This window comes from Bombus impatiens, unplaced genomic scaffold, assembly GCF_000188095.3.
Source record: "Bombus impatiens unplaced genomic scaffold, BIMP_2.2 scf_0967, whole genome shotgun sequence".
Classification (NCBI taxonomy): Eukaryota; Metazoa; Arthropoda; class Insecta; order Hymenoptera; family Apidae; genus Bombus; species Bombus impatiens.
This window is the reverse complement of record NT_177386.1, coordinates 174765-200974: the sequence shown is the minus strand read 5'-3', so window position 1 is coordinate 200974 and position 26210 is coordinate 174765. Positions and strand designations below refer to the sequence as shown.

At 36.2% G+C, this 26210-nt stretch overlaps 1 protein-coding gene across 9 annotated transcripts in view; it reads right to left on the bottom strand.

Moving 5' to 3' along the window:
- Positions 1 to 3123: 3123 nt before the first annotated feature.
- Positions 3124 to 26210, bottom strand: part of LOC105681464 (titin) — an 81469-nt gene continuing 58382 nt past the window's right edge. For 4 of the 9 annotated variants that reach the window (XM_024370795.2, XM_012391172.2, XM_012391174.3 and 1 more), the window contains 13 exons: positions 19973 to 20328; positions 19140 to 19368; positions 18559 to 18756; positions 17801 to 18004; positions 17531 to 17694; positions 14121 to 17138; positions 13036 to 13255; positions 9073 to 9849; positions 7843 to 8028; positions 6373 to 6888; positions 5277 to 5374; positions 5001 to 5181; positions 3124 to 4654 (listed from right to left, as the gene is read on the bottom strand). In XM_024370795.2, the coding sequence (XP_024226563.1) occupies positions 4545 to 4654; positions 5001 to 5181; positions 5277 to 5374; positions 6373 to 6888; positions 7843 to 8028; positions 9073 to 9849; positions 13036 to 13255; positions 14121 to 17138; positions 17531 to 17694; positions 17801 to 18004; positions 18559 to 18756; positions 19140 to 19368; positions 19973 to 20328 (6257 nt within the window). In that variant the 3' untranslated portion in view covers positions 3124 to 4544. Of the gene's footprint in view, positions 4655 to 5000; positions 5182 to 5276; positions 5375 to 6372; positions 6889 to 7842; positions 8029 to 9072; positions 9850 to 10046; positions 10408 to 13035; positions 13256 to 14120; positions 17139 to 17530; positions 17695 to 17800; positions 18005 to 18558; positions 18757 to 19139; positions 19369 to 19972; positions 20329 to 26210 lie in introns of those variants that run through there. The other 5 variants (XM_024370796.2, XM_024370797.2, XM_033323401.1 and 2 more) reach the window with 5 other exon arrangements.

The window sequence follows — 26210 nt, the reverse complement described above, 5'->3', positions numbered from 1 at the left end:
TATTTCTTTAGTTTACGAACTCGATAGCGAATATTATTACGCAATGTTTCGCGATAGACTCGTAAATTTCATCATTTTCTAACGTAACAATATCCTGCTTTATATACGCATTACGTATGTATGCGTTACGAAATTCGAAGCAGAGCAGTAGAATAGTGTTTCCAAATTTGCGGACAATGTTACATATAAATATACGTGGACATGTCTAACGCTGCTGACTTTAAAATTAGACACATTCTCCGAAGAACGGTTCCAGATTAGAAATTCCGTTCAAAAATGAAATTCACCTGTTGCCGCTGGTTCGAAGAAAATTCTGTTTCGAGGAACGAAAATCATTTGTTTTATCTTTCCAAGTGTATGTCCATTTTCGTAAATAATAATTAAATAAATAATTGAAGAAAATATAGTCCATTTCAAGATGATTTAAATATTCTGATTATCAATTGCAAAGGACCTAGCTACCTTTAAGATACAAAAAAAATTCCCAAAATAGTTCTCTTTCCCAAAAATTCCCAAAACTATCTCGACTATAAATTACAAACCAATTATCATCATCCTCCCTCTTTTTCTTTTTTTTTTTTCTGATACTCAAAATACAGTTCACACATTTAAAATTGTTAATTAGAAACCAACGTTTTTGTTTAATACTCAATAAAAGTGGACAACAAATTTTCTCAAGCAACTTGAGTATTCTGACTATGAATTACAAAACCAGTCATCATTCTTTCATTTTTTCTTAGATATTCGACAAAAATACACACAATGATCTCCCAAACAACCTAATTATTCTGGCTGTTAATTAGAAACTAATCATCGTGTCCTGCTTTGAAATATCCATTTACCTAAAAATCGTCTCGTTTTCGTTGTTTTGTCGAGGCCGCATAAAATATTCGCGTCAGGGTTTCATTTCACTGGGCCAAATATATACGATGCCGTGATGCGAGTGATTAAAGAAAAGCTCAATTAACAAGCGTGCACGGCGTGCAAACATCCGCGCTGGTGTTAGTAACCCCCGAATGCTAACATTCGCTAACAGCGTCGCTGCGCTCTACATATTTCTTTTACTCTCCGAAAATAAGTGGGTGCCTGAAATACGTATGACTAATCGTGCAACAAGAACAAGGCGGAACAATGCTTTTCGATACGTTATTGCGGCATTGAACGTCCCGTTTATTCGCGACGCTTTATTTTTTCGAACATTCCCCGCCCCTTTCCCTTTTCACAAGAATTTTCTACGTATATCAAGTAAAATAACGCGGAAACGGGAATTTACGTGCCGCTAACGTAATCGCAAGCTGATTATTTTTCTTATTGCTACTTTTTCGAAATGACGCTCGAATTTATTTGATCCGAAAGTATCAGGTTGTCCGAGAAGTTTCTTTCGTTTTATAAGGAAATAATAGACGCACAATGTTTATTGAATTATGCACGAACGTAACAATAATAAGAAATAGAACGAAATGGATCATACCTAATTCAATGAAATAATATAAAACAGAAATTGTCGTTCGTCTATTATCGCCTTATGAAACGAAAGAAACTTTTCCAACAACTTAATATTTCCCATTATTCGTAGATACAAAGCATCTTTGTGCGAGTTTTGCGAAATTTTATTGCCACTTCAGATTTTATTTAATTATATAGATATATAGATTTTATTTTCCATTATCGTTTCATGATTGGATATTTCGGTACTTATGGATTGGTAAGACAGAAGATTTAAACGTTTAAGAGGACTGCTGAGTGATATATGTACATCGTGGTTGAGCAATACGTTGGAATGAATTTTCTTTGATTGATTTCAATATCGTGACTGATTGATTTGTTGCTATTTACGATACGTTTTGTGTAACCAGACAAAATTTATGATCGTGCAGTTTTTGTCAGTGTCGATCACTGGCTGAAGGTTTCAGGAATATTTCTCTAATAAAAATAGCGGAATGATGTCAACTATCTTATCGTATATAATTAACGTTTTTCTCGAACAACGATTCAGGAAGTTACTATTTTATTTGTGTACTTAATTATTCTCTATCGAAAGTAGGTTAATTCGATTTACGTAAATCGATTAGAAGAATACAAGGTGACATTTTTATACGATTGACAGTATGTAATGACTGCGAAGTGTATAGAAAATCATGAAAGACTAAAAATAAATACAGCTGTGCAAATCTGTATAATCTGTTGCTATATTTTATAACAACGTCTCAATTCTACGGTATAAATACAACATGGTATAACGTAGAAGACGATTCTTCTTTCCATACAAATATTTCTGCTATAATTTATAACCACTCATGTTTCTAAAATTTCAAAACATTTACTTCGTCCAATGTCTTGAATAATAATTTTAAATCTTCCAATATCAATAGTTTCTCTAATTTTTCCAATTCTATTTCCGATTACATAAATTGGATGAAATTAAATCTTCAATAATAATTTTTAATCTCTAAATAACAGCGATCGTGTCAATTTTATGTTTAATCAAATTTTACAACGCGTCAAATACAATTCCGATTTTACATTATGAGCAATAATTTTTATTTCCCAAATATCCATCATTTTTCTAATATCTTTTTATTCGTCACGATATTACAATAAATTGTCCAAAATATTAAATATAAGCTACGGTTGCATAAATTGAATTGAGATGAAATTAAATCTTGAATAATAATTTTTAATCTCTAAATAACAGCAATCGTGTTAATTTTGTGTTTAATCAAATCTTACAACGCGTCAAATACAATTCCAATTTTACATTCTGAGCAATAATTTTTATCTCCCAAATATCCATCATTTTTCTAATATCTTTTTATTAGAACAAATTGTTCAAAATATTAAATATAATCGTAAATTATATGGAATTAAATTCTAGATCAAATGAATTCAAAACGAACCAACAGGTGTTAATTGCTTCACCGCTTAAAACTATGTCATGCTGATACCCAATTACATTAGCAGAAACACCTACCATTTCGCGTCATAACCATCATCGATGCTCTGTCCCAGCACCGTATCAAAATCGCACCCTTGCCAATAAAGAACAATCAGCCATAGAAACAGAGAAACACAGAAGAGGAAGAGAGGAACAAGGGAATGAGAAAATAATTCGTGACACCATAATACCCAAGTTTTTTCTTTTTTGTATTGCAGAGGAAGCACACGTTTATTTACACAGTATACCAATAAATTGTTTGCTGCGATGAATGACAGTGTATGATAACAATATATCTATGCGAATCTATTTTACGGTTTCCTGTATTTCGAAACACTCTGAGCAACAAAGCGTTTTAAATAATGCTATATCTCGGACTATAGTTCAAAGAAAATTACGTCTCGATGATCGGAACTTTTTCTATATTATCGGTTCTCGTTCGTTTAATAAATAATTCTGTCGCTTGAGTGTAGTAGCTTGATAAACTGACTAGTATCTGTTTCGTAGAGAATCACGGTGTTTCACACTTCAAATTGAATTGATGTAAAATCTTAAAACGATATTTCAACAATTGTTAAGTAAATATTTCATTTGCAATTATTTAGGAAACTAACTTTTCATCGCTCTTTCAACATCTATAATTTCGTCTGCTTTTTAAATAATATCGCGTTCGTACAAAGTTTAGTTTGCTCGATTTCAATTTTTTTTTTTTTTTTTTTTTTATTTAGTAGCAACTTCTTTTAAATTATCGCGATTCTAATCTATGACAGGGCAGGCGAAAAAGTTTCAAAAAAAAAAAAAGAAAAAAAGGTAAGAAAAAGAAGAAAAAACGGAAGAATCTTTATAAATACGTATGCTACATGCTTAATAAAAAGAATAAGATAGGACAAAAGTTGTCGAGAATGAAAGAGGGAGGATAAAGGAAATGCTTAAGGTAGTAGAGAAGAAAGAAGGAGATAGAATAGAATAGACAGAGAGAAACGACTTACTATTAAAGCGTGTTCAAATCGTTCCACGGCAACAACGACAGAAAATGCATTCGAGGAAGCTCACTACGCGCTGATAAAAGAACAAAAGATAAAAAGGAAGAGTGAAAAGCGTATCCACCAGCGTTCGCGAATTTTTCTTCAACTTCTCACTATTCGTATTTTGACTAGTTCTCCTCGCCCCTGTCGTAAAATCGTTCGTTTTGTTTTTACGTACGTACAAAATGCAAAAGAAAAAAGAAAAATGACTCGCACCCTTCGATGGGCAGAATATTCTTGCTCTAAATACTAATTTATAATTTTCTTCATGCCCGTTTATTAATAGCTTTTCATTTATAAATAATTTTATTTATCTTATCACGGGCATTATATTTTTCGTATCATTGCGATTTTGAATAATTTCATCTTGATTGAAATTTGTTTGATTTTATCGATAGAAAAATATTCGTTGATTCGTTTGTTCCATGTTCTTTAGAGATGGTAAAGGATCGATTAAGCGAAACGACCGCGAATCATGAAGTATGGCTGAAGCTAGAGGCTCAATGTTCCACCACCTTTGTATTAGATTACGTTGCGCTTTTTTTTTTTTAATTTATTTTTGCTTAATCCCTTCTCGACCATAATTAAATAGGCGCGTATACTGATCGTCTGTTACCTGGCACCTGCAAGGTGGCGGAAGTTACTGTCGAACCTAAGCTATTCGTTGCAGTGCACGCGTAAGTGCCAGCGTCCTCTGAAAAGAAAAGAAGAAATTTCTTTTATTAGAAGAATTGATGTACAATTTTCTAAAATATATGTAAATCATCCTATTATTAATATCTCGTAACACAATCAACGTTTCACAATATTTTCCCATTCGAATTTTATTTATTGTATTAATCAATTATCAACGAAATTAAAAGTCCAATATAAGGAAAAAATTTGTTTAATTACAAAGGCAGAACTAAACGTCCAATAAAAAAAAAATGTCTAGAAAACTTTGCTTTTTACTATTGTTACAGTTTCACAGGGCTATTACACACGATTTTACTGTAACGCAAAATAAAAACGTAATTTTAATTATGATATTAATTGCATACCAGGAAAAGCTCGCACTATGGTCAAACGGCAAACGCCATTACGATAATGAATCTCGTAACACGATGAATTCTCGACGATCCTGCCATCCTTAGACCAGAGGATGTTCGGTTGTGGTTCAGCCTGAACGATGCACTCGAATCTCGCTGTTTGTCCGCTCACCACCGCGATATCTCTCAATGGCTAAAATTTTCATCACATAAATCGATTGACTCTCGAACAATAAGAAAACGGTTTGTTTAAACGTTTGTTCGTATAGAGTGTCTTGTTTAAGTTACCGTGATGAATAGAGGTGCCTTTTTCGGTAGTATTTCTAGATAAGGCTGAATCACTTCTTTGCTCGAGGCCACCCCATTAGTAGTTGGCCATGGTGATCCTAGAATAATCAGCCAGATTTAATTAGAGTAATTTAAACACATTTAATCTATAGCTTGGTATAGTAGAAAAAGTATATTGATGATATTTTTAAATTTAAGCGATGGTAGAAGCCAAAAATTGTGTATCAAACGGAAGCGGATTGAAAGAAAGAAGAGGCAGAAATTTTTCGTACGTATAATATTTGCAATGGGAATGCAAGAAGCTGCGGAAGAAATCAAATTGGAGAAGGTACGCGTATACAGCAGAAAATGATAGGAAAGCATATCAAACAAACATAAAATTTGTTTAAAGCGAGAGAACACAGAAGATTGAATAAACTTCGAATTATTCAGAAACGAGGAAACAGCATGGAGCAGACATAAAAACAATGTTGGATTGAAGCAATTCGAAAAAACGTTGCGCTCCATTAACATACCAAATGAGGGTGAATGCATAAATGTTCGACTCTCTCTTTTTTCCAGCAAATGCAAATCGAAGAATAACGACACAGATGGATAATGAAATAATGTAAGCCACAGATTTTACGGAAATTTATTGTATTAATAACATTTAACAATGTTTCTTTGCGCTTAAAATATACTGAAACCTACTTCGTTCCCAATATTCGTTATTTACGAATAATTTCATTGCAATTTACGAGAAATTTCTTTATCCATATAAAACTGACTTTCTTACAACTGTGTCGCTATTCTGCCAAAAGTCAACAACGTAAATCGTATTTGCGCCAAATAAATTCCATCGGGCACGAAGCTCTCGAATTGGTGTTCTTTTGAAACTTACGCCAAGCGTCATAAACTACACTCTGTGCCAAACCACGTCAAGTGCAAAATACGGCAAACCCGAAAATACAAATACGTGCGGAGGCAATGTAAAAAATTGCAGGTACACAAACGACCAAGAAACAAAAGTATCCAAAGCTGAGGGACTGCGGATGCTAAACAAATGCGATGATAATAGCTCGTTATCGATACAATCGTCGCAGAAGCAGGCGAATACCTGCTGAGTCGACATTGCTGGGTGGTCCTGTAGCGCTACTGTATCTGGGGGAGAGACTTGGTAAGCTTGGGCTCAGGGAAATCGGACTGGGCGTCGTGTGATCCCATCTGGATGGCGATGGCGAACAAGGTATAACGAGACTAGGTGGCGCCATCGTGCTTCCTCCCTCTTGATGCCTTTTTCTCGCGTTTCTGATGTCCTCCGCCTCCGAGAACTCGCTCTCCGACGTTGGCTCCCATTTCACCGTCTTCGACGTGCCAAATTTGCCAGCAGGTTTGCTCTGTCGCGTCGAAGACGCCGTAGAACTGCTTCTCTTCGCGAAACCGTTCTCTTTCCTCGTAGTGAACTCGTGAACGATGGGTACCTCGATGTCGCTGGCTCGTCGTTGGCCTTGGATCGTTCTGTTAGTACTGCTGACTGTTCTTTTGCCTTCCCCAGGAAGCACGATTCCGAACTCGTAGCCAAAGTCGTACTTGAAGTATATCAGCCCGGTGTCTGGGTCGATTTGCTTCGTTCCTGTGTTTTTTTGCGATTTTTGTTGGTTGAAGATATTTCTTTGCGATGGTTTTGTTTGGATATTTTTATAAGTGGCGGTATTATCGATGTTCGATCAAGTTAAATAGAAGCTGCTTTGCAATAATTTTTCTGCCTCTCGAAGAACTTTTCTTTGAGACAGACGAGTATTCGCTGGGATTTCTTTACTACGATACTATGATGGTTGATTTTTCTAATTGTTTCGGAGGTTATAAAATTATATCTTTGAATAGAAACGATGTTTTTGAACTTTCTGTGCAATCAAGTAACTGTCTCGTGACAGCAGAATATTTCTCGACTTTGCATTCGTAATGGAATGGGGTTATGAACTATACTATATAACTATACTATACAAATGTAAAGTTATATATATACTATATAACTGTATTAGGTCGAAACTTGTAATAATTTTTAAGCAAATGGTTATGTGATTTTTAAATATAAGATACAGTACTTAATTGTTTATATATTTCAATAGTAGAAGATCCTATCTTCAATGCAATGCAATATAAACTGTATATTATGTCATAGAATTAAACTGCAATAAAATCTGAAGTTCTAATAATTTCTAAGCAAATGCTTGTTTGGCTTCAAAGTATAAAATATAGCAATTAACCATACACGCATTTCAATGATAAGATATAATTATGTCATAGAATTAAACTACAATAAAATCTGAAGTTCTAATAATTTTTAAGCAAACGCTTGTTCAGTTTCAAAATATAAAATATAGCAATTAATCATACTGCAATAAAATCTGAAGTTCTAATAATTTCTAAGCAAACGCTTGTTTAGCTTCAAAGTATAAAATATAACGATTAACCATACATGTATTTCAATGACAAAAGATACTATTTTCAATGGAATTAGCCATAAAATGTGCATCTACTATTTATACTATATCGTATAATTGAATTACTATAGAGTCTAAATTACCATGTTCCGAGTGTCGTGATTCCTCTCTGTAAGTTCTGGGCTCGTCGCCATCGCTGGCTCGGCTATCGATCGGATGCTTGAGGATCGGCTTGCCCTGCTTCAGATCCGACTGGATGTCGCTGACGAATTTCTCGGTTTTCGATTTGAAGCTGCTGGTCATGTCGCTCATGTGACGCGACGCGACGTCTGCGGATGTTTCAGATTTTTTTGTGTTACGGGACAACACAGCTCGCCAGCGAAATATTTCTTTACTTTGCTTTACTTTCAGCAAGCGCGCAGAGGAAGATAGACAGTTAGAGTGTAGAGAAGATGATAACCGCGAATTATTTATCAGAATGAAAAGATGGCGAAGATAAGAATTTGAATAGTCGCGATTCTCGAATAAACAGAGAAAGGTGAATAATCTTCAATTGGTATCGTCGGATTATAGGTAAACACGATGATTTTGCTTGGATTAATTTATCCTACTTAATCCTCATTTGTATTCTAGCTTTCGTACGATCTCTAGCTTTTCTATTTAATTTCGCTGTAAATCTTACAAAATAGACTCTTTTTGCAAAATAAATAATTTCGTATATCTAAACTATTTCAATATTTCGAGCTATGAATGAACGAAACATAGAAAGTATTTCTCCAATAAACTTAATAGGTTGATAGCTTTTATCGCGTAAGATATAAAACACAAAACAATACACCAAAAGTATACGAGCAACTTTTCTTTTCAATCTAAACTATCGTCGATACCAATAATCCAAAAATCCAAATTGAGGGTTAATAGAATTTGCTTCGCTGCATCCCTACTTAATAAATGATGTTTGCTAAATTGTCATTCCCTTTCTGAATGTTACAACACCTTAATGTCGCGTCAACTGCAAGGTTATTAGCGACAAGAATCCCCAAACTTGATAAATACCACAATACAGATATATATACATATAAATATACATATACTACAATACATATACTAGACACGTGCTCTGATTAAATCATAGTAACTCGTCAGATATATCCATAACGATTAATATTATTCTATAAATTTTCATCAAGCATAAATCCTCTTAGAAAATGTTTTATCTACTTCCTTAGTCCTCCCAACGATATAGGCCACATATAACATTTCCATGAATCTTCACCTATTCCCAAAACGAACCCCTGGCAAACGTTAAACACCCAAAGCAACCCCCTGCCGGCAAGCATACGCAAGAACAGAGACATCAACGTGATTCTTACGATTGGCTGCCTTCTTCATGTCGCTCCTCGAGATAAAACCAAACTCAGGTGGTGATCCAGGCTTCAGCACATCCTCCTGCCTGGAGCTAACTTCCTTCTGAATTTTCATCTGCGAGTCGATCCTCCTCGTTCCACTATCGTCCCTTAGCTGGGTCATCGACGTTTGTCTCTTGATCACGGGTGGCCCAGTGTCAAACTCCAACGGCGAAACCACGTGTTCGTGTCTAACCGGAGCACTCGATGACCTTGGCGCCTTCATCATAGGCGGTTGAACCTTCCTGTACCGTGGTTCCTCCGTGTCACTGTCCGCTGGAGCCCATTTAGGTTTGATCCTCGTATCGATATCGCTCTCGTAATCTGATTCTCTAAATTGACCTTGAACAAACTTCTTTGGAGTCGGTACTTTAAACGTCGACTTGTGTCGTTGATCGGGCGTCGCGTCGAAGCTTCTGAAGTCAGCCGATGGTTTCTGGTCGCCAAATTTGATCACTCGACTAGTCTGCTCCACCGTAACGATTCTTCTGCTGTTTTCCGTGGATTCGTCCATTCTGACTGTTTTCTTGGTTTCCGTGCCGATCGCGTTGTGGAAAGGCATACCAGATCGAGCTTCGTAGTAAGTTGGTTGAGGCGGTGCATAGGCGATTTCTGGCGGAGAACCAGGAAGGAGAACCGTCTTCTGCTTGGTCGGAGTGGTTGTTGCGATTCTCTCCTCCTTTCTCTCGAGCTCCTTCTTCGAGATCTCCTCGATCAGCGGCGTTCGAGGCTCCCTGGGTTTGCCTATCGGTAGAAAATAGTTCCCGGGTGACCTCGATCGAGAGACGTCGACGTGGTGAAGAAAGCGGACAGAAGGGTCGCGCGTCGTGACGACGTCGGTTTCACGCGTCGTTGAATCGTTCTCGTTCGTTTAAACGAGTTCACGATGGATCATCGAGCTTCCTCTATTCGATGGCTTTATCCGATGTTGATTGATTCTTTTGTTTTCTTTTTTTTTTTTTGGTTTGTTTTTGAATGAACGATTGTGTGAAATCGCGAATAGCGAAGACACGTGCAGTGAAACGAAGTTTCAGTGTTTTGAAACGAGGGTGAAACCAGCGTGAAGAAACAACGAAGAATAGAACAAAGGCGATGGAGACGAAGTAGAAGAAGATGAAGTTGGTTAGCCACGAAGATAGATGGAGAAAGATTCGGAGAAAAAGCGGGTAAACACAAGTACGTACTTCGAGTGGCCGAGAAGAAAAGAGAGAAGCAAGCGAAGCAGGAAGAGAGGAGAACTTATCTTGCGAGGTAAACAACGAGAAGGGAAGAAAGCTTGCCAGGAGGACTACTTGTTGTAAGCTGGAAAAAAGTCGTAAAGAGTGAGAGACCCATCGACACCGGCCAGTCGATTTTGTTCTACTGGCGCTGTTGGAAAGCAATTCTTATTTTCACAATGACATTTCCCTTAACCAATATTTCTACAATGTGACAATACAATGTATATCAAGCTGCATCTACGTGATATAATAAAACAGTATCATAATAAAATAAATCCTTCTGCAAGTTTTTGGTACGTTTAGATCCTGTTACCAAACTGTATCTTTCGCTATCATTTCAAGAAACAATTATCGTAGTACACCTTTTATTAGTTCCCTTTGTTTTAAGTTTTCCAAAGACCATCGTCATCGATGCTTTATAATTTTTTATGTCTCTCATTTGGTAAATGTACAGACGAATTAGACGAACATAACGAAAGGGAAATTACGGATTAGATTTATCTTTGACAAACTGAAAATATGTCCTTAAGAACTCGGAAGAAATGAATTGCAAAAACGGGACGAAGATCCTTTGAATGATATTATGAGATACAAGAAACGACTTTGATCTTTGCACTAATGGAATCTCATATTAAAGTCATATTAAATATATATGTCGGAGATGTAGGAACAATGGACCTTTCTCTTGGAATTTTGGGAAGATTCCCAATACTTTGGTCTAAACTATTCATTATAGCTGAACTTAAATAATAGAACTTAGGAGTAGTAGTTGTGATACGATCTGATTTTTGCCCGAGATTTGTGACAGTGGGCTTGGGCTCGAGGTGACACGAATGGTCGCCGAACATAGCCACGGTCACGGGATGAACCTTTTTACTTAACAGTAGAAGTACCAATATCGAGGGACACACGCTGTATTAACAAACAAGCCCCGGGGCAGGAGCTGTGACGATTCTACGCGTGTCTGTCTAGTAACGACGCCTGGAACTTTGTTGATAACCCCGATCAATACGCAATTGACAAGCGTGGTCGTGTCAGTCTTCTTTTCTTATGATCACCTTGGAGAGTTTACACACAATGTCTGGTCGATCAGTCAGAAAGATACCGTGCGTCACAGCTAAGGTCATTTTGAGATTCAAAAGATATTCAATTGTACAAAGAGTTATCCCGTTGACGGTGGATTCGTTTGAGCCTAAGAACATTGTCTTTACTGTAAGGGGGTATTCTGGTCTAGAGGCATGAATTTCGGGCGATTTTTGAAGCTCTGTACAAGCGAAACAAAAAATATTTTTGCTATCCTTCTTTTTAGCATTTGTTTATCGATATTTCGAGATTACGTAAAAAATTCACTGAAAAAAACTCAATATTTAAAAAGCTATGAGCCGGCAAAGTGGGTGCTGCCAAAAAAATGGGGTGTCGTGGCGTGCATGATACCAACTCTTCTGGTCATCCGAAACAAAAAATGCGAACGGATTCTTAATTAGTATGGATGCCGCTATCGTCTGAATCTTGGAAAAGTCAATACAACATTTTTTCACAAAATGACGGCCGTTTGAAAAAAAATTTCTTATTCCGCACTTTTTTTTTTTTTTGACAATTCCGAACGTTTAAAAAATAGTAATATTAAAGATTTTGAGCTGAGCATGGTCCGGACGATAGAGGAGTATATAAGGAATATTCAAACCAAATTTGAAATAAATCGATTCATTAGAACTTGAGATATCGTGAACGCCAACTCGAAAAAAGTACTTTCGAGAAAAACGCGTTTAAAGTTTTGAGACGTAGGTACTCGAGTAGCGTCTACCGTTTATTGCACATTGGTCCCGGTCGGATCGGAGCAGATGCTGCGTCACAAAAATGGCTGTAACTCATAAAATAATTGAAAATGGCGGCCGTTTGAAAAAAAATTTCTTATTCCGCACTTTTTTTTTTTTTTGACAATTCCGAACGTTTAAAAAATAGTAATATTAAAGATTTTGAGCTGAGCATGGTCCGGACGATAGAGGAGTATATAAGGAATATTCAAACCAAATTTGAAATAAATCGATTCATTAGAACTTGAGATATCGTGAACGCCAACTCGAAAAAAGTACTTTCGAGAAAAACGCGTTTAAAGTTTTGAGACGTAGGTACTCGAGTAGCGTCTACCGTTTATTGCACATTGGTCCCGGTCGGATCGGAGCAGATGCTGCGTCACAAAAATGGCTGTAACTCATAAAATAATTGAAATTTTGAAAAATCCTTTTAAGGGCATATTCTTGAATGTCTAAACTTTGGAGATATGAAAAAAAATTTCGATTTTTTCAAATTTCTAGACTAGAATACTCCCTTAAGAGTGACTAATAAACACGTTAAATTGTTAAACCTTGTTAAATCAACACTTGTACACATAATTGTAAATATAAACCTCATTGAACAACTACGATGGCTTGTCTTAATGAAGACAACGTTACGCAACGCGCCCCTAGAACTACCGCCAACCCGACAAACCCGACATATATATATTAAATAGGTCATTATTAATTAAAATTTAAGATAATCGAGTTATGTCATCAAACTACCCTCTATGATGTAGACGCAGCTTTATATTGTATTCATCAGAAGAAACTACTAACGATAATACTATGTACAATTTCTAATAGGCTCGTGTAACGAGTTTTGAATAATACCATAATAGGGAGTTGTCGTTTACATTAGAATTTATAGATACCTGGACCAGCGAGACTTGGTTTTACGGGTCTGAAAGTCTGGTCGTCGCTTTCGTAACCCCGCGGTTTCCAAAGGGGTGGTATTCTGCCATCGTAGTCGCTCTCGTAATCGCTTTCGCGAAATTCGCTCTTCACGAATTTCGAAGGACTCGGAGAGGGTGGCAGGATCTTCTTTGCTGTTTCCAGCTTCTTCTGCGACTGATCCGTGGTGTAAATTGTTTCCTAGAAAAAATTACAGTCGTTTTCGTACGATTATATCAAACACGCAAAAAAAAGAAAGAAAAAAAAAGAAAGAAAGACAATACTTAGCTAATGCTGACAAGAAAGACAAAAACATACAATTAGTCCTCAATAAGTAACATATTGCATCTTATCCATTATTCCTTAATTTTCATCTTTGTGTGCTATCTTATTTGATGTATGCTCCAATATATGACACGTGGTACGTACTTGTATCACAATTGAATGATTTTAGGCGTACTAACTCTGTTATATGGAACACCAAATATTTTGCACCATTTTGTACAACAAAAATTAATTCGAAGGCATTCGAAACTTGGAAGATTCACTCTGATGTTATATAAAATATAGAAAACGTGTTTAAAGTTACTTTAGGATTGAAAAACTTATTAGCAGCTTTTCACGTCGCGAATTTCACTCAGAATTAATTAATTTCACTCAGAATGTAATTTCACACAACAGAGTTTTATATTTCATATATTTTTAATCTGATTTTATAATCTGATTTAACAAATCTTTTAACATTTCGCTCTAATATATTTTTTGGTTTAACAATAATCAAATGTAACAATCTACCAAGATATTTACCAATTGAGGACTACAAAGCAACAAACTGTATGTTCAACTCTCAGACGATAAGTATAAACCTATAACAAACTGGTTAAAAACGCATCGCAATTAACACACAATTGTTATCTCAACACAAAAGCTAAAAGAAGACATTTGTTAAAAAGACATGATCGATTCATTCGATTAAACAAAGAAAAATTTCTTCGATCCAAGCAATTCCACGCTGTTCATCCTGCTCTCTATACACATCAAGCTACTGAAAGCACACTTCTCGAACCTTCGTAGAACTGAATCTCGACGGGGACGCGGAGGACGCGTAGCTCTTTTCAACGAACGAGCTACGTTGTTGAACGCTGGCTGGCTGAGTTGTCGGCTGCTTCGAAGGAGCAGGTGACACGAACGATTCCTTTTTCTGTTGCTGCTGTCGGCTATCGTAACTTTTGCTCTCGAAATATTCCGATCGACTTTCCTGATACGAAGTGCGCGACTCCGTGTGAGAGGTCATGGACGACGAAGATTCGTGCTTTCCGAAGCTTTTCTGCATCGATTGAATCGAACTTCTCTGCTGGAACGGCTCGTCGGTATCTGCCATGTATCCACTTTCCTGTTGGAACGTCTTCACTTTGAATTTCGGAGATTCCGGCTTCTTACCAGGTGGACTTTTCGGCGTTGGACTCTTCACGGCTGGTTGAACATAGATAGGAGGAGAGCCAGGCTTCAATTCGATCTGTGGTGGAGGCTGAACCACTTGATATTTCTGTTGTTGCTGTTTCATCTCTTTCTCTTGTTTTTTAAAGGTCGTAGTCTTCTTACAAACTTTCTCTTGCTGTTCTTTGGTGATCACGGGTCTAGGTGGACCCACAGTTGCAGGGGGAACCTCGAATTTAGATGGAGGAAGTGGCTCAGGCTCGGTCGACCTTGGCCTAATCGGCTGCTTAGGCACTGGTGGCTGAACTCTTCGATAACGTGGCTCTTCGCTGTCGCTCTCGTATGGCCTCCACTTTGCTTTCATCAAACTATCCATGTCCGATTCGTAGTCACTTTCTTGAGTAAAGCTGCTTTTGATAAATTTTGTTGGAGTCGGCGGAGGTGGCACTTTTGGCGTCTTTATCGTAGATGGAGGAGAAGGTTTAAATGGAAACGGTTCTAGGATCTCTGCAGGTGTTTGCGTCTTGGCCGGGATAGGAGGAGGAGTCATTCTAACGTCTTTAGGAGGCAACGCAGGTGGCTCCTCCTTTTTTGGAGCTGGAGGGAAGGTTCTGATTCCTCCAGGTGGAATTTTAGCTGGCTGATGCTCCAACGACACCTCCAAGGACTTCTCTATCTTCTCGATCTTTTTCTCTTTGACCGTTGGTGCCGGAATATATCCGATTTCCGGAGGAGGACCCGGTTCCAGAATAATCTGATCCGTAGCTGGAGGAGTTGGTGTCAACTGATACGGTTGGGCCACTGGTATTTTCGGCGGTCCGACGCTTCTGACGAGACTTGGAGCCTTCAGATCGTCAGATCCTGTCCATTTCTTTGAATATGTCTCTTCCATCTTCTCCGATTTCTCTGACTTCTTCGTATCGAATTCACTACTGTATTTTTCGTACGATGACTTCTCTTCCATTTTATTCACCACATGATCCACTTTGATGGTTTCAGCGTTATAAATGATTGGTTGAATTTTAGGTGGAGACGGAGCTCTTTTCGACATCTTCTCCATCGATTCCTGTTTCGAGCTCCACGAACGCCTCTCTGTAGTGCTGGACGACTCCATACTAGTCTTTCTAATTCCACCGTCAATCTCTTCCACTTCCTTCTTAACCTCTCTTTGCGTACTCTTGAAATCCTCGCTAGGAGTCTGCCACTCCTGTTTAAACTTCGCCTCTTCCTGAGGGGGCCAAGACTTTCTCGTAGAATCAGCATACTTCTTCGCCCAAGATTTCTCCATAGCCAGTCCATCTGCCGAAGGTTTAGGCGAAGTGGACCTAAGAATCTCCTGGTGACTCGATGCAGCTGACTGACACCTGTATTCTGACAAATCCGTAGACACGTGTGACCTAGTTTCCACATCAGACGACGATGACCAAGGCCTAGTTGGAGACGTTGCTCTGAACGAAGACACGTAATCCTTCTTCTCGTGAATTTCCTTTCTGACGCACGGTTCCTCGATTACCTCTTTCTTCTCGAGCTCAAACGGCGGAGGTGGCATAGAAAAGGTTGGCGCCACTTTCGGAGCTTCGCTAATCTTTGGAGAAGGTGTAGGGAAAATCTTCACACCGCCGATAGGCGCATCTATAGGAGACAGGGTTTTGTCGAAGGATTCTTGCAGCTGTTTAGCCTTGATGGACACGTCAGGGCGTTTTTTTTTTAATTCTTCGGGCTTCGGCATGTAACCAATCTCTGGAGGAGGCTCTGGTACCAATTTAAAACCCTCCATCAATATTTCAGAGCTTTCTGACTTGCTCTCCATTTTAGTTTCCATTTTGCTTTCCATCTTTGACATAGTTACAGATCCTTGAAGAGAAGATCCCGAGGACATTGTTTCTTCCACGACTGTCTTCTTGGTCTCTACCGGTGGTTTATAGGGTTCGTATGGGAAGTCGAACAGCTTGTTGTCCACTCCACGAGAAGCTGTACTACCCTGTTCTAATTTAGTGAATATCTCGTGGACCGCTTTCTTCGTAGTTTGCAGTTCCGCAGGCTTTGGTTCTGGTTTCTTCACTTCTTGGAAAGTAGTAGATCTTTCGTAATTTTTTGTTAATTTTCCAACCTTCACTTCGTGACCATCAGCGTCGTCGACTAATTTTATCATCTCTTTCGGACCTTTCGGAGTTGCCTCTGTTTCCTTCGTCATGGATTCGAAGAAACTCAACGCGTCTTTCTTGGCTATCGTCGAAGTTTCGATGTTCTCGTTTTCGATTTTCGTTTTCTCCTCGACCACTGTAGTTTTTGGCTCGAAGCCCTTCTTGTCTACTTCTTCGCGAATTACTTCTTTTATTACCGTTTTCTCTTCCTTCTTCGGTTCTACCGAGACGCTTGGTGTCTTGTGCTCTAGCTTCATGTGGAACTTTTGTTCGGATTTCGATTGACTTTGATGAGATTCGACAGTGGATGAAAACATTTCTGAACGACTCATACTGGATCCTGGTTCCTCGATCTTTTCTACCGTTCTGGTCGTCTCGGCCATTGACGCCGATGATACTATGGGAGTTGTCTTTAATGGTGGAATTGGTTGAATTTTCGTCGTTGTCACTTGTTCGCTTGTCGATTGTTTGCTAGAGGGAACCTCGCTCTTCTTTTCGTCGGACTAAATACGAATATACGACTTTATGCTTTGTTTTCTTTGAAGAATTTTTTAATTTAGTATTGTAAGTCTTGTGGATGTTGTTATACTGGATTTTGTTAGTTTGCATCTTTAATATATCGAAGTCGATCCTAAATATATTGGACGATGTACAAAATTGGTTTGGGCGTTTAACCGATAAAGTATGAAAGTCTAATTTGCAAATGTTTTAGTGGAAAATTTCAATGTTAGGATAACTTTGATCCAAACATTTTTTATTAGAAGATTTTAATGAATTATTTTATGATATAAGTTTGATCTTATGTTAAAAGAAGTCGAAATTAAAATATCGAAATTAATGTTGTTATTGTTAAAGTTGATCTATGTGATTAATGATCGTAGAAAGAAATAATTACCTGGATAACTTTCTTGTCTTGCACGTTCTCATAGATGACAGTTTTATGGACCTCTACCATGGTGTCTGGTGTTGGTTCGAACACAGCAAAATCGGCTATACTTTGAGCTTCTCCACCGGCATTTGTTGCTCGAACCATATATTTTCCAGCGTGCTCTTTTTCAGCTGAAATACAATTTATTATACTTACAATGAATTTCATGAAGAGCAACTTGAAAATAATACTTTTATAAATTGTTTATTAATTAAGTGAATGTTCAACACCCTGTACCTTTATCGATGAGTAGCATGTAACAATTTCCTTGCTGCTTGATCCTCAATTGCGGTGGACGTTCTTTGATAGGAACATCGTCCTTGAACCAAGTAACTGTAGGTTCTGGTGTTCCCGTGATTTCTACTTCCATATTCACACGGTCTCCGCGTTTCACAACCTGAGCTTGCAATCTTCTGCCAAACACCGGTGGGAATATTGTTTCTGAAATTCATTGGAGCCGTGTGAAATTTCATTAAAAATAGGCTCTAAGAATGAAATTAAATTGAAAGACATAGAAATTAGGAATTAGAGATTAACCGCAAAATTTGTATCAGGCCACTCAATCGTAGGAAACTTGCTGTTATTCCAAATTCTCTGTTTTAATTTTCGAAATTAATAAAAAGAAAGATGTTGATACATAGAATTCTTTTTAATTAATAAATAAGATTTCTCTCAATTCTCAAAGATTAACCGCAAAATTTGTATCAGGCCACTCAATCGTAGGAAACTTGCTATTATCCTAAAGTCTCTGTTTCAATTTTCGAAATTAATAAAAAGAAAGACGTTGATACATAGAATTTTTTTTAATTAATAAATAAGATTTCTCTCAATTCTCAAAGATTAACCGCAAAATTTGTATCAGGCCACTCAATCGTAGGAAACTTGCTATTATCCTAAAGTCTCTGTTTCAATTTTCGAAATTAATAAAAAGAAAGACGTTGATACATAGAATTTTTTTTAATCGATAAATAAGATTTCTCTCAATTATCACGTACTTTTCACAACAAGATCGGCAGTGCTACTAGCAGAACCGACTTCGTTGCTCGCCGTGCAAGTGTATCGTCCCGCGTCCTTAACATTTACGTTCTTCAGTTCCAAACGAACGTGATTATGCGCGTACGTGATCGTCATTCCGTCCTTCGTTTTCAATTCCTGTCCATTCTTCGACCAGCTGATAAATGGCTGAGGGAACCCTGTACAAGATTTACGAAACAATTACAAAAGGTAAACGAACGATGAAATAAAATTAATTTATTTTGGCAGGAGAACAATCAGATTTTCTACATAATATAAAATATATTAAGAAGCGTAATAATCTCAAGTTTCGACGAGAAGAAAATATTCTGCGTGCCAAAGTAAAGTGTCAGACGTTTTGTTGCACTTCATTCTTATGATATATCATTTTATGATCGCAAATTTTAATTAGTTTCGTTAAAGACACACTAATAACTACACGTTACGATGAAAGAGAAGCATTCTGCTTAGCAAAATCAATCGATAAATATTTTATTGTACTTCAAACACAGAATAATAATATTCTGTAAATTAATATCTTGAGAGATGATATTTATCTTACCATCGATGATTCCTTCGAGGATAATATCAGTACCCTGATCCACGATCATCCCCGTGATTGGCGAAACGAATCTCGGAGCTGTACATTTTCTGCTTGGCTTCGACATTTGTGCAGATTTGACGTCTCGTTTGATTCCTTCCTCGTCTTGGGAAACCACTACGGTTTTCTCTTGACGAATCTCGCCTGGTTGATCTTGAATAATCTTTTCGTGTTCTTCTACTTTGTAGCACTGTGAAAAAAAAAGATCCAATACGATTAATTCCTTTTGTCAAAAAGATTCACGCCTTTGCATTACTATTTTTATTTTATCGTATCCCAAATTCTGTCTTTTACACGCACATAGTCGAATAATATCCACATACAGAAATTAATAATGAGAAGAATAGGGCTATTTCTTCATTTCTATTTATTTTTACCGTCGTCTATCTTTCATTTCTAAATTTTATATAAAGAAAATTCCATTAATCTACGTTAGCTAAGAAAAATTAATTAATTCGTCGTTCCACTTGTCTTAATATTTTCCATTTCACATATCCAAGAATTCCCTGCTTTTAAAACAATGACAGATTATGATTATTTATATTATACACACACGTTTATCGTATCATTTCGATTTCGTATTGAGTTTGAATTTGCTTTGCCCTCGTGTGAACTAGAAATTTCATTTTCAATTAGGAAATCTTCTGACTGATTAAAAAAAAATCTACCAACATGTTGAGTCTGTTCGTACTTCTCTCACTATCACATCCACGTAATCTCGAAATCATTCACGAGCTTCGGTTTACATTCTTCAACTAGTCTAAAGTATCGATTAAACCGTAGAATTAACAAACCTGCACAACAGGAGGTGCCCCATTCTCCGAGGACGACTGTTCCGTACTATGAATGGTAGTCTTCACGCTAACGCTGCTGGGTTCCTGTCCAGATTTTGTCAAGGTCGAGGACGTCGTCGATGAGATGTACTCTTTCTTCGTGGTCGTGTGTGTGGTGGAAGATTCTGTGATCGTCTGTGACATCTTGGTCAATACTTGACTCTCGTTTCCACCCTCGGTCTTCTCCGAAGAGAAGTGTTTGTCGCTGCTGCTTGCTGCATGCATTTCGTCGGCGGGCAATCTTTCGACTAATTCGAGTACTCTTTTTTCTGCAACCGCCCCCTCAGCCTTCTTCGCCTCCTCCCCTATCCAGCCACCTAATGAGCATGATTAATTTAGATATCAATAGATCGTCGTGTGCTTCTTTTTCTTTTTTTGGCACTCGGTTAAGGCTTGCACGGTACGTCAGGTCTTTGTAATCCGGAAAAGGAAACCGGGGGCTGGTGAATGAGGATGGAATTTTGTAGTAAGTTCGTTATATCGCTCGCATTACGACGAGATACGTACGACGAGAAAAATAGAATATACGTCATACTTTGTCATACGATTAATTCGTGGCAAATTGATATTGAATGGCTTAGAATTTTTATAAAATTAATAAATGCATTATTGACTTTTCTAGCAGGTTTTCTTTTCTACTGGATCAACGTACGAAATACTTGAAATTATGTAAAAATATGAAGAAATCTCTTCTCCTTTATATTTTTGTATTTACTGTTGTATTCTTCCATGATTAAGCAGTATAATACTAAACTGTTTTTGTAAAAGCTAGATCAAGGCACGAAATACTTGTAATGATGTAAACATATGAAGAAATCTCTTCTTTTTTTTTGTGTTTACTGTTGTATTCTTTCATGATTAAGCAGTATAATAAGGAACTGTTTTTGTAACAGCTAGATCAAGACATGAAATACTTGTAATGATATAAACACACGAAGAAATCTCTTCTCGTTTATATCTTTGTATTTACTGTTGTGTTCTTCCATGATTAAGCAGTGTAATAATAAACTGTTTCTGTAACAGCTAGATCAAGACATGAAATACTTGTAATGATGTAAACATATGAAGAAATCTCTTCTTTTTTTGTATTTACTGTTGTATTCTTCTATGATTAAGCTTTATAATAATAAATTGTTTCTGTATAAGCTAGATCAAGGCACGAAATACTTGTAATTATGTGAAAATATGAAGAAATCTCTTCTTTTTTTTGTATTTACTGTTGTATTCTTCCATAATTAAGCACTATAATAATAAACTGTTTTTGTAACAGTTAGATCAAGACATGAAATACTTGTAATGATGTAGAAATATGAAGAAATCTCTTCTTTTTTTGTATTTACTGTTGTATTCTTCTATGATTAAGCTTTATAATAATAAATTGTTTCTGTATAAGCTAGATCAAGGCACGAAATACTTGTAATTATGTGAAAATATGAAGAAATCTCTTCTTTTTTTTGTATTTACTGTTGTATTCTTCCATAATTAAGCACTATAATAATAAACTGTTTTTGTAACAGTTAGATCAAGACATGAAATACTTGTAATGATGTAAACATATGAAGAAATCTCTTCTTTTTTTGTATTTACTGTTGTATTCTTCTATGATTAAGCTTTATAATAATAAATTGTTTCTGTATAAGCTAGATCAAGGCACGAAATACTTGTAATTATGTGAAAATATGAAGAAATCTCTTCTTTTTTTTGTATTTACTGTTGTATTCTTCCATGAGTAAGCGGTATAATAATAAACTGTTTCTGTAAAAGCTGTTGAATTTCAGGCCCATTGTATATAGTAACACTGATATTATTCAGCAAGGAGAAGTTGCGTCACGTGTTACAAAATCACGCAATTCGTGGCAGAAATATTTAAGGTGACAAAGCTTAAGCTTATTGCAACTTTGTTTGCTAAGTTGACTTGGAAAGTGATATTATTATCCGTGATATATAACAATTGTCAAACAACTATTATACGTACATTATTTTATATTGATATTATAATTATCATTATGATATAACTGTAAATACGAGCAAATGTAAATGTGTTTGTAAAAAAGTAACGCGTAATGTATTTGTAAATGAGTCTATTACCATTGACAATTTTAATTTCGATTGAACAAGGAAAAATATCTTCTGTTCTTAAAAGAAATATGATTTTGAACTCCTACATTGTCGTTGTACAGGAAATCAGGTGAAAATAATTTAGGCACAAAGTGAACACAAAGCATGAAGAAGTTTGAGATATAAGGCAAGTGTCACTGAAAGATGCCCCGAATTTCATTCACATTCTCTCATCACACTAAACTCCGGATAACTTGGCATCGAAGGAAGGCACGCATACCAAATATAATTTCACTCGACAAAATGGAGCACACCTTTAATAAAAATAAATCGTACGCAAAATACTCGTAGTAGGTAAACAAAAACAAAATTCGCGACAAATAGTCTATTCTACTAAATCCTCCGAATTTCATAGCGAAAAGGAATAATCTAAACTACGAAATAATAATTTTATATAATTCAAAAAAAATCTACCATTTTTCTAAACCGTTCAATCTCGTTGTCTTATCGAACTATTATACTTTGACGATCGACTCGCATCGATCTATCCTTCGCGAACTCTTCGAACTCTTCAACAATCAAAAATATGATATTAATTTGTGAAATATTAATTAGCTTCTATAATAAATAAATAAATAAATACTGAACAAACATTGAATTTCTATAGACTTTGCAACGTTGTTTCCTCCTGCTAGATCATCGCCAGACGGTACACATTCTCGGAAATTCGTATTATTATAAATATAATTTACAAAATAGCACTTAGGCAGAAAAATACTTTATCTGTAAAACATTACAAAGGATAAGTGTTTCGTATGTTTCTTCGTATTACGCGTATACTGTGCATTTTTGTATCTTGAAATTTCTCGTAGGTGCATGAGATTCCGCAGAATATTGGTCAGAAATCAAGAGTTTGATCGTCGATCAACATCGATCTGTTCCCTTGAATCACGAATGTATTAATAGCTGGCCAGTTAAATCGATGCCACGCTAGAATCGGATCATCGCATCCGGAATTGGAATCCGCGGGAATGGCGTAACCGTTTTGCAGGAATTCCGCGTTTGCTCGACTCTCGAAAGCAACCGGAAACGGACCACCGATGTCGTTAAACAATGAAAAAGGAATTAATTTTGCCGCGAGATCGAGACGAACTAAACCGTATTCTACGTTATTTTAGAAATTTCGCACCTTTCTTTGTTTCGAACGACAGAACAGAGGTTTAACTGCTAAATAAACAGGAGGAGCTTCAAGGAATTTTAAACGAATTGTACGTTCCACGAGAGTCACGAAAAATAATAGAACGAAAACTCTTCTTGTCTAACAATTTCTATTAAAAGACGACTGCTTTCGAAACGAATGATTTTTTGGTGATTAATTCTTCGGCTCTGTAACATCGAACTATATTTGTCGTATGGATTATGATTCAAATTTTGGAGAAGCATTAGGTTGTCCGGAAAGTTTCTTTCGTTTCATAAGGTGATAATAGACGAACAACAATTTCTGTTTTATATTATTTTATTGAATTAGGTATGATCTATTTCGTGCATAAAATAAAATGCATGCAATAAAATAATATAAAATAAAAAAGAAATGAATAAACATTTCGGACATCCTAATAGATTGAATTTTATAACAGAGTTTAATATAAACTTCAACTCTAGTTTGAATCTTAACTTTCTGGTCTATCAAACTGGGAATTTTACTCGTTGCAAATTGTAAAATTTATCGATATTTGGCATTGTACGCAGTTACACGTTGTAACAGAGAATATTTAGCACTGATTTAAGTAGTTTACTAAAAAATTCTAGTTGTTATACTCAATCGATAGAAGTTTCGTATTAATTATAAACTTCTATGCGTGGTTCAAAATACATGCGATCTTCTGATAAACATTACGTATACGTACACCCATGGTTAAGTGCGTGTAAATTTCATTAATATGTGACTCATATTCTTAAGTTATTTATTAGTTATACGGCCTCCATTTTGAGATCGTAAAAAGAAATTTAGATAAACTTCACAAACATAGATCATCATAAACAAATATACGATATTTTGAAAATATATTTTGATGAAACATATGATTAATTAATACAGATTAAATCGATCGAAAGTCGATAAAAATTCGTTAATTGGTTGAACAGACTCAGTGACGAAACTACAACTATCAAAGGATTCCATTTCATTGTTTCCAATATAACTCGCTTCTCACCTGAAGATCTCATAAACTTCAGGTTTCAAGCTAATCAAAAGAAGTTTGTAGGTTGGCGAGAAACCAAGATACGATACGCTCGAACCGAAAATTCATCCCGACCGACATATCTGGATCGCGAGAATTCGGCCCGAGTCGTCCTGAATTCACTCGCAAATCACGAAACATCCGTTCGGATGTTGGCTCCAGTAAAACCTCACCGCGGCTGTTATTTACAGAGAATCAAGCTCCTCTTTCCTTTCTTTTTCTCTTTTTCTTTCTTCATGGGAAGTTGATTACACGATTTCCGAATTTTATGGTTTGCTGAAAGGCCGTAAAAGTTAACTTTGGACGTTGTATCTTGCTTTCGATGAATTGGAAAGCCCTTCGAACGACTAAGAAAACAGTATGCCCACGATCAACGACGAAAATAGTAACGTTCACCTAGCACCGGGTAAATCGATCATTGGCACGGGATTTATGAAGTCGAGCGTGAGATTTGAAATGATATCGGGAATTACAGTGATCCCTTTTAAAATAGATACAACGGCGAGAAACTGTGTCGTAGCGAATTTCATTTGGAAGTTGTTCTCGGGCTTGCAAATAATTCAGCATGATGGGAACGAATAGAAAAATTTAATGGAGTTTTGGAGATCTATAAACGTACTTCTCGTAGGAATTATTTCACTAAGATGGAATTTTACGAAAAAGAAAAAATTGCACGAGATATTGAAAATACGTTGTAAGATATCTTTAGAAGGTAAATTATTGCTTTAACCCTTTGCACTGGGAATTTTATTTCAATTTCGTTAACAGCAGCTGCCAACGCTTTTAAGTGTTTTATTTGAAATTTACTTTAACTAAAAAATAAGACAATTTAAATAAATAAAGGAAGAAAGAAATTCGCTTAAATAGCAGTTTTATTCGTACTATTGTTGTATTTTGTAATTTCTAAGTGTATGATATTTCTTGAAACAATTTCCAGGATGCAATCCTGCTTTTCTTTCGCGCGTTTCACAAAGGAAAGGTGGATATGAAAAAATGTCGAGTGAGAGTGGGAGCTCCTGAGATAAAAACTGACGTCGAGTCACACTCGACATACAAGTGCAAATGGTTAATGTAATAAAAAATATTTACGAATACGTGGGCTGGTCTCGTATAATACGAGTTTGAAAAATAACAATATCTGTACAACGTGATCTATCGAAATTTCATTCGAAGGTACGATTTACTGTCAGAAATTTTGATTATGAGCACATAAATTCAGCCATCGTTTCATCATACTGCCATCTGAAGGAAATTTATTTTTATCAAACAGCTGTCTCTTGTGTCACGTTATCCGTAGATACTCGAATCATCGAAAGCACGAAATACGTTAACAACGTGTCAAAACAATGTTCTGCAACCTCTTCTAATCAGGATCTGTATATTTCAATATCTCGCCAACTATAATTTAATTTACAATTTGACTATGACATAAAATGAATGTGCCAGATCGTGATGTATGGAATGTCTAATTTTATCAATTTTATAATCTACTCCTTTTTCATTAAATATTTTTATTCTGATAGATAATGTTGTATGAAATATAATTTATAGTAAAACTTCCTCTCTTTTAGACGACTAATATTTTAACTTCTGCTCATATGAACACGTCATTCTTAGAATTCAATGAATTTCGTTCAATTCGATAAAAATTAAAAACTGAAACACGCGTGTCTATACACAAGACAACGATCGAACTGTCGCTTCGCACGTAACGAATAATTTATATCAATTAAATTATATTACTAAAATCTTATTAGAAGACTGCGGAATTTTATGCCTTTGTGATAGGTTCGAGGACGAAAAAATTGACAAAACGATTCGTAAAATACACATAAATATGAAAATACACGTAATAGGCCAAAGTATGCAACGGTAGATACATAAAAATATGTAAAATATCG